General features: G+C 37.3%; 1 protein-coding gene across 1 annotated transcript in view; it reads left to right on the forward strand.

Annotated features, from left to right (window-relative positions):
• The window catches only part of IBSP (integrin binding sialoprotein), a 64,611-nt gene extending 49,372 nt beyond the window's left edge, over window positions 1–15,239 (forward strand). Inside the window, exons 6-7 of the mRNA XM_085635354.1 lie at window positions 11,593–11,763; window positions 14,240–15,239. Coding sequence (XP_085491480.1) covers window positions 11,593–11,763; window positions 14,240–14,965 — 897 coding nt within the window. The 3' untranslated portion in view covers window positions 14,966–15,239. The remainder of the gene's footprint in view (window positions 1–11,592; window positions 11,764–14,239) is intronic.
• Window positions 15,240–15,870: the final 631 nt, after the last annotated feature.

Below are 15,870 nucleotides of genomic sequence, written 5' to 3' on the forward strand. Positions count from 1 at the left end.
GCAAAGGTTGAGTAGCTTTTATGCCTGATGGAACAGGTACAGTGCTTAATTTGAGCCGGTGGATTCAGGAGGTGAGACGGGCACTACTTTTTGGGGACCAGGATGTGCTTTTGTACAGTAGACTTTGACACAGCGTAAAAAAGAGGAAAAAAGACAGAAAGTGGAGAAAGAAGAAGGAAGAGGATGGAAAAATCGTGAACATGTACCTGCAAGTGTAAGTTGATGGAAGATAGGGCCTAACAAAATGTCTTGCAGAGCAGGAGAGCCCCACCCTTTCAGGGAGGGGTCACGAAACCTTCAGAGGAGCCTGCATTGAGCCCAAAATCATGGAATATCTGTGAGATATAGGAGCTTAAGGGGCCCCTCATTACATTGTGCAGAGAGGCCCCATCATTTGGTATTACACCACTGGTGGAAGAAAGAAACCTGAGTGGGAATCAAGGCTAGTGATACTTGGAATTCATAAATCCTGGTAGCGGTGTGCCCCTAATGGATCAACTTCCAAAGTGTTCTTTATTTACTCGGGATCTATGTTGGCTACCTTGAACCTTAACCTTTTCCTGTGAAGATTCAACTTGTTAAAAAAATAAGACGTTTTTGTGTGCAATATATTTTGGACATTGTATTGGCAATTATATATATTTAGGGCCTAATTACGATGTCGGGCGGAGTTTCCTTCATCGGACATCGTCTCGGTCAAGAGAAAGACCGAACACTAGTCGGCGGTACCAACCGACTAATTAGGATACGACACAACACTGTTTGGTCACACTCCTATACTTTACAATGAGAGCCTACATTACAGCCGTAATGCATGCTCCCATTGTAAAATGCGAGGTGCAGTCCATCCCTGCATGGCGTGGCAGGCACCTCAAGGTGCCTGCCTCAATGTGCAGGGATCAACAGGGGGGCACTGCCTCCAACCGGAGGCCGCGCAACAAAGGGTGCCATGCTGGGGGCCCTCAAAGTCGAGTTTTGACAGCCTTTCTGTGTCGGAAATGCTGGCACAGAAAGGCTGTCAAAATCCGACATCGTAATCCCTCGGAGGAAAGAGCCGCCCTTAGGATTACCGGCCGCTCTCCGACTATGACGGGCTCTCTGAGCCCCTCGGAAGCCAGTCGGAAGGCCTGTTCAGATTCCTTTCCGGCCGACTACATCATAATGGGTCAGAAATGAATCCGATAGGCATATTACAATGGGGTCAGAACGGCTGCGACCGTCGGTCGGAGCCGTTTTATACTGCATTGTAATTAGGCCCTTAATTGTAATTAATATAGTGAAATGTGACAGAAAATCTATACATATTTTAAAAATGTATATATTTAAATATATGTATAAATATATATATATATATATTTATATTAATAATATATATCTGTGTGTGTATATATATATATATATATCACATACAAAACATGTAAACAGTTTTAGTAGGGGGTAAAATTTAGTATTCTAACTCCAGTCCAGCATACATGGGGGAAAGTGCATACATTGGGGCCTATTCAAAAACGTACAAACGTATTGTGCAGTAATTTAGTCGTACTACAATATCCCTACTATTGTTCAACAAAATGCTCTTCAATTACCTACATGCAGAGGTCTACACCTTTGCCTCTACTATCTTTCATATCTCGAGATCTCTATCCCGACTACAGAGATAGATCTCTGCACATGTAGTTATACATCTTAGTAGTAAATGTGGGAGAGAGGGGGGTGCCTGGAAAATGGGGACTATTTATAATTAAACAAGAGGGGTGTTAGGAAGGGTAATGAGGAGTTAAGGTGGGGATCAGAAGGGATATAGCAAGGGACTTGTACACATCCACAAAAGAGTAAGCCCTTTTCTATTCTCAAGCTGCACTTCGAATGTTATTACAGTCAAAAAGGACCCAAAACAGCCCTCACCTTACCTCAGCTCATAGCTGGAGTGAGCCCAGAACCAGCCAGGGCCATTCATAAGTACCACTACACCCTTCCATAGAAAATAATGGTGTTAAAATAGAACCCTATTGGAAATAATGGTACAATAACTTATCTATTTTTTGGGTTGTTTTAAAAATATGTATAACGTTACTTTAATTATCCAATTAAATGCAAATTATTACTATTTTATATTTAAAAAAAGAAAAATGTTTAATGTAAAAATAAGCAGAACTTATTTTGTTTTTAAAAATGAACTGAATTAAATTAATTTAATATATACGTGTTAGTAACTTGTTATACATAATATATACATATAAACTTTTCTTTTAGGTGTGTATAATTTTTTAAAACATCTTTAAAAAATGTATTTTCATTTAATAAAAATGAGATTTAAAATGTACTTAATAGTGCATTAACATTTTAAAGAAATATTCTGCTTTTATTATATATACACATACATATCAAGAGCCAAGAAAAATTAGGGCGCAAGACAACAAGGTAAAAATGCGTTGGCTGGCGTTTGTTTACCGTTATGCTGATTAAATAAACAATCTAAGAATACTTTCGAGTACCTCTATTTTCTTAGATATTCATTTGAGCGAGTATCAGCGGAGGAGCGTGCCACATTATAGACCAAGTTGATGCAATACACATATATATGTGCATTTATATATATGATTACTTACTATTAAAATTTAACATACAGGCATTTCTTTACACTTTAGGAAATGATTATTAAGTTACCTATACCTTACCATAAGGCTCTGCAAAATGCACAGTAAGTCAAATACTGTTGTAAACTGATTAGTAATAATTTTATGATCATTTGTGGGGTTTTTACTGACTCCACCAAATATTTGATGGGGAGGGTCCATTAAGCCTATACGTTCAAAAAATATTACATGCATAAATTGTGGAAATCCAACAGTAAAGTTACTCTAAAGGGTAAAGTAAGCTTTACATCATATGTAGATTTACTCATCAGTAAAGTTACCTTTGTGAATAGCCCCTATTTTGCCAGATTGTGGTGGCTATTCACAAAAGTTAACTTCCTTATGTGTACATCTACACATGTAAGTTTGTTCTTACACTTTTAAGTAATTTTAATTCGTTTGGTTTATTCATCATTCATCATTTACATTTTATATGTATTGTAAATGTAGAATAATTTTTAAAGAACTGATACAGCACTATTTTTTATTTGAATACACCTATATGTATTCAATCTGAAATAAAAGCAACTACACATTATAAGAAAATAGAATTATTTTAAATCAATTGAATGCATTTATTTTTAAAAACTATTTAATTTTCATTTGAAAAATTCTTATTTTGTTTTTAAATATTCATTTTTATATTTATTTTTTATTAACATAAATAGATTTATATTTGTAAAAATGCTAAATGTATTAATTAATTTGACCGATATTCCCTATGGCATTTTATTTTAAGTTCATACTTGCCTTGTGTTCTATGGGAGGGTGTTGCAGTACTTGTGAGTGGCTATTCTTAGCGCTGAACTTAGCTCAGCTCTGAGCTGGAACACATTTCCAACTGTTTTAGGTCCTTTTTGGCTGTAGAAAATTTAGCGGTGCAGTTTGGGAAGAAGAAGGGGCAGGTGGATGCATATCCCTTTCTAAACCTCTCCCTAACCCTCACTTAACTCCTTTTTACTCCACCTATTACTCTTCCACTTTAGTAGTAACAATCCCGCCTTTTCCAGCCACTGGCTCTTGTCCCTCTCAAATGTACTTTTAAAGCATACACCTATGTATGTGGGCAGCTCCACCTTTGGAGCAGGGATCTCCTCACATAACTGATAATAGGAGCAGGGATCAACACAGAGGCAGAGACCTACACACATAAGTTTGTGGATGGCATTTTGGAGTACCTTAGTAGTACTAATCTAGTACTACTAAATATATTACAAAAAGCAGTTTGTGCCTAGGCTCCATTCTTTTCTATCTTAAATCCAACAATCATTGCGATATAGTGTATTTAATGGGAGAAATGTATTGTTCGAACTCCATTCTAACTAACATTGGGGAAAGGCCCATCTATTGGCAGGGTCAGACATACTATTTTAACTCCAATATAATAAACATTGTGGAAAGGGCATACATTAAGAAGTGGGGGTAAAATGTACTCTTCTGCCGCTAGGACAATAAACATGTAAAAACCTATATTCGAATTGAATATACTAAACTGAGCAATTCATTAAATAATTTTAAAACATTAACACATATATAAAATATTAAAATATATATTTTTAAGATAAACAATATCCCTCAAATCCCAAATGAAATACACAGATTTGAAAGAAACCAATAAATCCTTTTATGATAATGAGAATTTATTTACACAACCAAAAAATCAAATTGAAAATATTAAACCTTTACATAGTTTCATTTAAAAAAACAATACCCATCTACTCCTCCAATATACCCCAAAGTCTGCAATAAACATTTCATAAATCATTTTTAAAAATAAATATACTAATAAATATATGCCCAAAAATAAGCATGCTAAATTAGAAAATGCAGTTAAAAATGTACCTAATTAATAGATTAATCAATCAATTACAATGCATTTCAATTAAAACACTCCCCAAACAATCCCCTATTTCCCCTATTAAACCACATATCCCAAAAATAGAAATCAGCAATTATATTGTTATACAACATGGAAACAATATAACAAATAATGTCAAACATCCTAAATTTTAGCAAAACAATAATGAATAAATAATATTTTCTATAAAAAGAACATTACTCAACCAAACACCAATAGACCCACAACCTGCAAATAAATGAATTCCATTGGTTTAAAAATATTCAATCAAATATTGCATATTTTCAAATGAATTTGCATTTGTTCATCATTTCATGTCAAACTATATGGGCCCGATTCACAGAACTAACTTAAGACAAAATCCTAAACTTACTACCATTTTGGTATTCACAGAAAGCACTTACTCATTTTGGTATTCACAGAAGGCACTTACTCATTTCGGTATTCACAGAAGTTAGGAGTCCTAACTTTAGGACTCCTAAATGCCTTCTGTGAATACCGAAAGTCTTAAAGTTAGGATTTTTCTCAGTTAGGAGTAGTAAAGTTAGGACGCCTAACTTTAAGACTCCTAAATGCCTTCTGTGAATACCGAAAGTCTTAAAGTTAGGATTTTTCTCAGTTTAGGAGTAGTAAAGTTAGGACTCCTAACTTTAGGACTCCTAAATGCCTTCTGTGAATACCGAAAGTCTTAAAGTTAGTATTTTTCTCAGTTTAGGAGTAGTAAAGTTAGGACTCCTAACTTTAGGACTCCTAAATGCCTTCTGTGAATACCGAAAGTCTTAAAGTTAGGATTTTTCTCAGTTTAGGAGTCCTAAAATTAGGGGTCCTAACTTTACTACTCCTAAACTGAGAAAAATCCTAACTTTAAAACTTTCGGTATTCACAGAAGGCATTTAGGAGTCCTAAAGTTAGGAGTCCTAACTTTCCTACTCCTAAACTGAAAAAAATCCTAACTTTAAGACCTTAGGTATTCACAGAAGGCATTTAGGAGTCCTAAAGTTAGGACTCCTAACTTCTGTGAATACCGAAATGAGTAAATGCCTTCTGTGAATACCAAAATGAGTAAGTGCCTTCTATGAATAACAAAATGGTAGTAAGTTTAGGATTTTGTCTTAATTTAGTTCTATGAATCAGACCCTATATGTTTTATTTAAAACACTACACATTCAATCACCCAATAAGCCCCTCAACCCAAAACTAAAAAACAATACAGAATTAAACAATTCAATCAAAATGAACACAAATAAACACAAGTTACAAAAAATAATTAACATATAATTCAAGTAAAATTAACTGGTAAATCATTTTTTAAAACAGTACCCACTCAATTCCCCAATAAACCCAACAACTTCAAAAAGTTATTCATTACTGTATTCTACTTTTTATGAGATCATAATAAAGTAAATAAATAATTATATAAATGAAATTAGGTTGCGTAAACTAAAATAATGTAATAAAAATGATATTGAATATTTCATACTTCACCATTATTGTAAAAAGTCAAAGAAACAATATATTTATCTTCAACATTTTTGTCCACAATATTTTTGTCATAATATTCTGACCACAATATTATAGTCATATGACATGTTGGATTCAAAATTTAGATAGAACACCTTTATCGTTACCCACTTAGCTAAGCAAATTCAGAAAATATTATACATAAGTGTGCTATTGTCAGAGTTTGCTCGAAGCAAGTGTTAACGTTCGCTGAATCTCAGCAGTTTTATGTCCTGTTCAACACTGGTCGGAAGTCAGGCTACAAGGATTTCTTGGCCAAGCCATGCTCCTCCGTTTCTCCCATTAGCCGTAGGACTGGTGAAGATCCAGAGTAATTTCCTACATCATGGGAGTTCTTCTAGGTGGCTGTGCGGCATCAAGAATGAATCACTGTGTGACCAAACTAAGGTAACAAGCTGCCATCGGGACCTTGTGTAGAAACAGGGAAGTACTATCTGTAGTGCTCTGCCCTTTTTTGGGAGTTTTATTTTTCTTTAAAAAATCTTGTCAGTCTTTGATTTTTATGAATGAGGTGAACTATATCAGAAAGCCTGGAAAGCGGTAAGGCATTGAGTTTCTCAACTTCAAATAGTCCTACCAAAACTTTTGGGGTTTTCAGAGACATTCATAACACTTTTGCCTCAATTATCTGCACTTCTAAACCCTGCTTTACTGATGCCTTAAGGCATTCTATGGGTGAGTGTTTATGTTTCAATACATGGAAATTGTCCACAATAAAAAACACTGTGCATCGGTCTGGAAATGTATATACTTTTCTGTGACCCATGCACAAACAGTAACCCCCTATATCTCTGGAAGATGTAGCATTTGGATAGTGATAAAGCCTGTAATGGCATTATTCTTCAAAACCACGGGCATATTTACTAAGATATCAAGCAGAGAAGCAAGTCACCTTGCGGCCCTGTGCTACGTGATAGGGAAAGGACAGGAATGTGGTGTACTTAACAATATACAGCGCATTCCCTTTATTTTCAAGCAGTGGAGAACAATGTTCTGCCTACCGCCAATGCAGGCACCTTTGTGCAAAGGTGCATGAGTGCCTGCGTTGTAAGCAAGATTGGTTTTGTGCAGGAAGGTACTCCTTCCCGCACAAAAACAATCCCCTGATGCAGCACCCGTAGAAAGAAGAAATAACGAGGAGAAATACAGATATTTCTCCTAATTACGCCTCGTTTGGGAAGGTGAAGCGTTCTGACGCACTCCCAGGTCTACCAGTATTTGTAAATCTGGGAATGTTTCGGAATCCATGGGTGGATGCGTGGGATCACCCACACTCCACCCCTGGAATGTTTTCCCAAGGCAGAGTGACACAACGCAATGATTTGCGCTGCGTTACTCTGGATTTATCAAGCCACTTAGGCCACGCAAAGTGGCCTTGCATGACATGATAAATCCTGCTTAGGTTTTGCATCGGTCTTGCTCCCCCTTCCTTGTTGCAAGTGGGACACAAAACCTACATACATATTCTCCCCACTCCGTAGGCTGTTCATCTGAGGAGTTACAGAGTTACTGGAACTCTAAGAAAATAAAAGCTGAGCTCACAAAAACGCAATCAGAATACTTGCGGACCTTGACCGGGCACATTTACATAAATACCAGCAGCAACAGAATGTGCCTTATTTTGATCTGCTTTTTCGTTTAGATCTGAATAAAGACATGAAGCCCAACATTTGTATTTCATGGAGGTATTTAAAAGATCCTAGCGGCAAGGTATAATTAACAAGCTATGAAACAGAAGCTTGGTATTGTTCCTTCTCTGGAGGCCCTCCAGACAGCAGCTTTAAAAATACCGTGCGGAAGGGGAAGTCTGACACATGACTTCTCAGACAAATGTACTGGTTTATCCCACTGGTCGTGTGGTAAAAGTGGAACATGCCATCTTCTGTGCTATATTTAAAGAGTGGCTTTAAGACTCATCAGTCTTTCGTTCAGAAGTGGCTCTTCATCACCGCAGTGGCCATTCCACACCCATAATTTGAAACACAATGGAGGGTAGTGTTTATTCACAATAAAATATATTTTTACCATGAACAAAGATCTATGTATGCAGTTTGCTTGCTGGAGATAGTCTGCAGACAGCTCATTAGGGCAAAACATGTGTGTGGATGCTTGTTATAACTGTTTGGGCAAGACTGTCCATTTCAGGACAAAGGCAAAACTTAATTGTGGAAGGTTGAAGGTCTGCAGCACAACTGTGAGCAGAAAACATTCTCTGGACTGCTGCCCAGAGTAAGTAGGTCAGTTAAATTAAAGTATTTGCATCCATCACTGTTTATGTTTTATTCATTAGAAAGTATGTGCTCACTCTCTAGGAACTACATAGTTATAAATCGAAGGGACTATCCATGCCACCTTCAAATTTTGATTATCTTAAGTCTTTGTGGAAAATAGAAGCTACCCTTTGAGAAATGTGAATTAGAAGTGGATGAGCCAACAGCCGCGGCCCGTGCAGGTGAGAGCGGTGGGGCTGGGTGAGGGGTGATTTTGACAGGTGATGACGAGGGAAAATTAATTATTTCTTTAATTGTACCTTGTCGTTGTCTGTCGAAATCGCCCCCCGCCACCTTGCCCCATCACTCTTACCTGCACGGGACACGGATGAGAGCCAACAAATGAACATAGAGAACCAAGCCAAAACTGAGACTGTAGTAAATTCTGGATATAATAGCCGGAGCACGAGCTGAGCTTTGAAAATATTTGTCATGTAAATCATGCAATGAACACCATGTGAGAATATGTTAACGTGTCTTCAAAATTCAAAAAGTGTATTGCATTATCAAACGGACATGGACCAAGTTTCTGTAAAAAGGTTTTGACCTTGACCCAAAAAGGACAGTCTTACCCAAACAGCTAAAACAAGTGGTTTTCTGTTAAATATGGTTCCTCAAATCCAAGTTCGGGATTTATCATGGCAAAATCAGATTAGAACACATACCAATTCCTAAAATGAGTATGGAAGCACTAGCAAATATTTTCTATTCCCAATAAAATCTGTTATCACCTTTTAAATGTCAAGCCAGCCAAACAAGGGGCCTATTGGGCCCCAACATGCCCGTTAGGGTGAGGGTGTGCACACCCTGACGTGTAATATATATATATATATATATATATATATATATATATATATATACACACACAAATAAAATACACACACACATATTATATATACATATATGTATATATATATTTATTTATTTTTAATTTTAATTTTTATTCATTTTCAGGACGAAGGGACCATGTTCATGAGTCTTGTAATGGCTGTCACAACATATTGTTCAGATTGTGGCCATCTTATCAGGATTGACGAGTTCCCTTTAAAGTGGACAATCAGATCATATTTAGATGCCAACAGTGTTCATATCACTATCTTTTTAACCCCTATTTCTGCCTGAGCACCGCTTAAAATGTGAATTTTTCCAGAGAACAGTTGTACGAATTTACACAGCATAATGAAAAGCACTCTTTCTGAGTAAAGTTCTAACTTTTTGCCAAATTTGTCGAAATTCCATTCAGCCATTTTTCTGTATTCCTTCCCAAATTTTCCTATGAGAATTAACATAAGAAATGAATGTTCAGGAACCCCTCTTTTCCTTGGCTCCCACTTGGCAGATCAGCAAAAAGCTTTTCAGGTAGAGAGTGGATGAACTTTTTGTTGGCTAGTTTTATGAACATTTGTCAATCTGCACCAACTTTATTAGTGAAACAAAGGACGCCCTTCCGCTAGAAATTCTGACCTAACTATACCGACACGGTGGTGGCTATTACTGTATAATACGGCACTGGTTAATAGCCACTATTGTGAATAACTGGATTCATATTCAGTAACTCAGTGCTATGATGTAGCAACAGTGGTTGACAAAAGCTGTTGCCTACTGTTGCTATGTCATAAAGGAATTCCAGGCTGCTTTGGCTAGGCCCTAAAAGAGCCCAGCCAGAGCTGCCTGAAAACCAGGGAACACAGCCTCTAGATGTGAGGGCACAGAGTGGTGAGGTGGGTGGCAAGGGGGGGTGCAGGTTTTTCTTCTATTTTGGAAATGGAAATGAAGCTATTGCATGGTACGACTCCCTCATTACTCCCCTGCCCCTGCATAGTAGTTGAAGGCAGGGGCAGATGATTCTGTGGGCTGTAAATAACACACATTTATAAATGTGGAGAAAGTGAAATACTGGGATGTTTTTCACCTTGTGGTGCAGAATGACCTTGTTCAAAGTAAGAGACCATCATTATTGCAGCGTCTTCAAACACCATCTCAAGTGACTTACACTGGTGTGATAAAGATAATAAAAATACTATATAAATATTATTACATAAAATTATGTACCAGAATGTCAAAGGAAATGAATGAAAATAGTATTTTTTTTATCTTTATCAGGTTGGAGAAAGATACATGACATGTTGTTTATAGACACTGTGTAGGGGTTTTCTGACAAAATAAACGATTGAGCACAAGATACAGTCCTCAGGAGTGCAACCAGGCCTCCTTTTTTTGCTACGGCTGATTGGATGTTAAATGTGTTTGCATGGATGTGATGCACACACATGCACACACATTGAAGTTTTAGGTAAAAAACTAATATAAGAATTATTGCAATTCACCAGTTATGTTTCGTATTGCAATCCATAACTAGCACAACAGCCATACAACCCATAACTTGCACATCAAATGCAATGCTGATGACCTCAAAAGATTTATACTAATACACCAAAAAGCACATCATTAAGTAATAGAAAATACCCAAACTAGTAAATATTACTAACTTTATAGTCACCTCATTCATATTGTTAATATCTCATCTGTAAGAAGTTCTATGCCATTGATAATTCCATCTTTTGCTTTGAGGGTGAAGACATTGAATTATATTTGGTGTACATTCAACGGTGCTTTTTAATTTAATTTTAATCCGTAGTTTTAAACATATGTTAAGGTGTTATGATCAGTCCTCATCAAGTGCAGCTTTTTTCATTCAATGTCCAATGTTTTTTGATTTGATGATATACTTTTTCCACCTTCTCTGAAAGCATGCACTACCCCAGTGAACAGCTTTTGGCCTTGTACTGTGGAGTTGGCCGCAGGGTCTGACTTTAGTCCTAAGGGTTAAGTTCATAGCAAATTTCATTAAAACCAGTACAGGAACAAGGACCTTAGGGATGTCAGTTTGTTTTAATGGGCTAAGTATAATCTCTATCGAAGAGATATTGGGAGGAATAACCAGTGAAATGAGGAGTCATTAATTGATCAGTGGCTTAGAAGAACGCGTTAGTAACCTCAAACTCTGAAAATATGACTTTGTGTTTTACTGATAAGGTAAAGATTGAGAGGTTCCCAGAGATCTGCAGTGTGCACCATGCGTGTGTATAGCATTAACATGCAGGAGCTGTATTTTATCAAACAGAAAAATGTCATTGCCTGCTTTGGGTTACTAGAAAATTCTCTTGTCCCCAAAAATATTTTATCTGTACTTAACCATACAGCTGTATGTAGTTTTATTCTGGATTTTTTAGTATGGAGTTAAGACATTAGATGCTGCTAAAATGCTACATACTTTGACTTGTAATTTTGTAATATGCTTTTTTAGCCTGCTGTTTCCCCTGTGGTTGGAGGCTTTCAAGGAAATGGTGGTGGACAGGCACCAGTTAGGAAACCTGTGAAACAGGAACCAACAAACACTCAAAATGGTGGTGGACAGGCACCAATTAGACAACCTGTGCAGCAGGAAACAACAAACAACAAAAAGGAGGTAGTAAAAGTAAGTTAAAACATTATATTATAAAACATCATATATTTTTTACCTTTAATCTGAAAATAAGTTGGGTGACCTTGGTACAGAAAATATTTACCTCCATAGAGATGGACAATTTCTGCCAGAGGTGTCATTTTCCAATTGAAAAAGCAGTTAAATAGCTAGTTTATATGGAACAAAGGGTCTCATGCAATTATGAAAGAGCTGAGGTGGAATGAAGAATGCCTCTGGGATCTCAGAGTTCCTCACCACACAGTTTAAGATTAACCTCTCTGGTCACACTAGATGATTGAATTAAGAAAGAAATGACGGGATTACGGCTGCCATGATAAATGGTCAAGCAAAACAATGGAATTGCGAATTGCTAGTACAGTTGATCACTTTGGGGCTATCATCAGACCTACACCGTTTCATGCCACCTTCCTCTGGAGGATCTATCTATCTATCTATCTATCTATCTATCTATCTATCTATCTATCTATCTATCTATCTATCTATCTATCTATCTATCTATCTATCTATCTATCTATCTATCTATCTATCTATCTATCTATCTATCTATCTATCTATCTATCTATCTATCTATCTATCTATCTATCTATCTATCTATCTATCTATCTATCTATCTATCCATCTATCCATCTATCCATCTATCTATCTATCTATCTATCTATCTATCTATCTATCTATCTATCTATCTATCTATCTATCTATCTATCTATCTATCTATCTATCTATCTATCTATCTATCTATCTATCTATCTATATATATGTTCTCCCCCACCAATGCCCATGCATCCAGAGATGCACTCCTCCAGCCGATGATTAACATAATCTTTTATTTCAAAGGAACAGGCATTTTCCACTCCAAATGATTATGGGGCATATTTGCAACAGGTAGCGATAATTATCACTGACCTTGTATACCGCATTTTTTTCTATCGCTGGAATATTTCGCCAGACTAGCGTTGTATTAACAACGCTTAGCGCCATGCAGATGTATATTCCAGCGATAGCGCCCTTTTCCGTGGAACATCGCTGGTTTTCCAGCGATGTTCCATGTAAAACGGCGATATGCTTGATGATACGACCCTGTGGTCGTATCACATGAATCCACCTCCCATGTTAGGTATGCCTTAGTCAGGAATTTAACAGACGTTAAATTCCTGCGTTAAGGCATACTTAGCGCAATTAAAATAATCGCTTCCCCGCATTGTAAATATCGCAAAGCTGCCTTCGGGATATTTACCCATGTTGTTTCCACAGACACGCCTTCTTTGCATCTCATTAGCGATGCGAAGTTAGGCGTGCTAGAAACGGGAGCAAAATCAGCAAAACATGCGATAGCGTGTCTTTGCTGATAAGGCGATAAAATTATTGCCGCTTGCAGCGATAATTTTTTATCGCCGCATTGTTAATATGCCCCTAAGTCTTACAGCCTGACGCGTTTCAGAGCATTCACCCTCTTTCTTCAGAGGCAGTTCAAGTACACAACAAGTTATATATATTCAAACTCCAACTCCAGTTTCCAAATCAAAAACGTACACCGACACAGGGGCGAGATTAATATTTTGTTCCTTGTTTATTGATTACGCTGTTGCACGTTTCGGCATTTCCTGCCTTCTTCACACAACATATATATATATATATATATTTTCTTTTTTTTTTTTAATAGAACCTGTATTATTACAGTAGTTTTGAAAACAAGAAAAATGAAACATTACAGACACAGTATTCCTCTCAGAGATAACAACTATGCCTAAATTCTCATGTCTTGGGTAAACAGTCCGCACAGACGTTTGAGCCACCAAATCTCTCCACTCTTCCCTTCATATGCAGATGCTAACGTGATTTGTCACAAGGATGTCGAGAACCTCACAGCCACAGTATACAGGGAACTACCTCTCCCTTCTAGCCCTAACCCACACGCTCCTGGAGGATGTGCATGGAATGTCCCACTGTGCGCACTATTTTATAGCTGCTTGGTCACAATCCATGAATCCATCGTTCCAAGCACATAATCCTTCAATCAGCATGTAAACTGAACTTCGGCTTATGGTGAAGGTGACTGTACCATTCTCTGCTCAGTTTATATTCCACAGGCCCTTAAAGCTCTCTGTTAAATGCTTGCCGACAGGTGCTATGAATTCAGGCTAAATGAAAGTCAAATAAAACATATCATGACTACAGGCAATGTACTGAATATTGTGTTTAAGTTTAGTTATAAGGATTGTCTTTCTTAGAGACAACTTTAGTGGTGAGATGAAAATCAGAGTAGAATATCTTTCCAAGCTTCCCATTGGTTTGATTCCAAAACATGAATGTGGAATTTCCTTTGAAAAAAGAGACCTTCCATCAGGCATGACCTATTTCTTGACTTGGCATGAAACAGCATTATTGCAATTAAAAATCGAAATTTGATTTTAAATATCACAAGCTCACATTTATTTTACAATTTCAATTCTTACTAATCTTGACACAGGTCACAGAAAATGAAGTCACCGAAGAAGAGGAAGATGAGGATGAAGGAGAAGAAGGCGAAGAAGGCGAAGAAGGAGAAGAAACAGAGGAGGTTGAGGAAAATGCTGAGAACCAGAATGCCACAGAAACCAATGGGGAAATTGAAAATGAGGAAGAGAGCCTGAATGGTACTGAGACTGGCGCAAACAGCACCAATGAAATAGAAGGAGCGGAAGCACATGCAAACACTACCAGCGATGAGAGTGATCAAGGACTTATTGGCACAGCTCAAACCACTCTTGCAAGTGACGGAAATAATGAAAATATTGGCGAGCAACCTACCACTCCTGCCAGTGACGCCAACAATGGGAATATTGGGGTAGAAGAGGCAACCAATCCAAGCGAGGTGAATATAGTTTTAGAACCAGAGGCCACCACAGCAGGAGGTAGCGAGGGTCCTGCGACTATTGCTACTGAAGCCCCAGTCACTGCAGAAAACAGCAACGTAGACACCATCAACACCACCCCCAGCCAAACAGAAACTGAAGGATACACAGTACATGGAAATCAGGGTGAACACGATACTGACAGTTCAACACCAGACTACCAGCAAGGAAATGAATATGATCACGTGATCACCCGTGGGGACAATTATGCACCATATCATCCATATGAAGATGAATATAACTATAAAGGCTACCATGGGTATGATGAGTATGCGGTCCAAGAGTACTACAATGAAGCATGAGAGGCTGGGCCTTGAATATCCCTATTTAATGTTAATAACACTCATAGAAGGTCAGTATTAGGTCTGGCTACTTAACTTCTTAAGAAGCCCATTAGGGAGGGGACTAAGAGCACGGGAATTGGATCAGAGATAATGTGAAGGTCCATTGCGTGCCCAGTTACCGTCTTCAAGTCAGCAAACACAATGCAATGGTTTCCAGTGGTAGTCTAGTCAAATGTGTGGATTAACTATGATTTTATGTATGTAAAAATAAATATTTAAGTCATAAAATGCATTTATTATTCACAATTCAGTGTATCTGTGTACAGTTTGCATAGAGGGTCTCATTTTTGCATACTTGAACATGAGGGATTGCTAGTATCACAATGAGACCCTTTCAGTGAGATGTCTGTGTAAAAGTGCAAAATGTAGTGCAAAAAGGGTATATTTGTAGCTAGGGGTTAGTCTGGTAAGAATGAACAGAATTCTCAGACTGGATAGACCTTTTGATCATTATCTGCTGTAAATATCTATAGTTCTCTATTGCAGCCATTCAGGACATGGTTTAAACGTTAACTGTGAGGTAAGCACCACATGTTAAGCTTCTATGTGTGTGTGTTTCAAATACTAAATTCAGATATGATGATATATTGTTGATGTCAGTTTACAAATGTTTGACTAATTGTATTTTGGTAAGAAACATATGTTATCTCAGGAGCATGGTCTGACGAGACACTTCGTGTTAGCAAGTTCAGTTACAGTCCCCAAGATGAAAATAATGTATTTTCATTTACATTTCATTGTGATATTTTGCATTGAATTATCAAAAATTCCTTACCCGTGTAACATTAAAAGCTAATATTGTTGCAACCAAAATAAGCTGACGTAGGGTTTTCTTTTTTCGGTGCTTATAACACTCCTTATTC

The sequence above is a fragment of the Triturus cristatus genome, chromosome 2_1, assembly GCF_964204655.1.
Source record: "Triturus cristatus chromosome 2_1, aTriCri1.1, whole genome shotgun sequence".
NCBI lineage: Eukaryota > Metazoa > Chordata > Amphibia > Caudata > Salamandridae > Triturus > Triturus cristatus.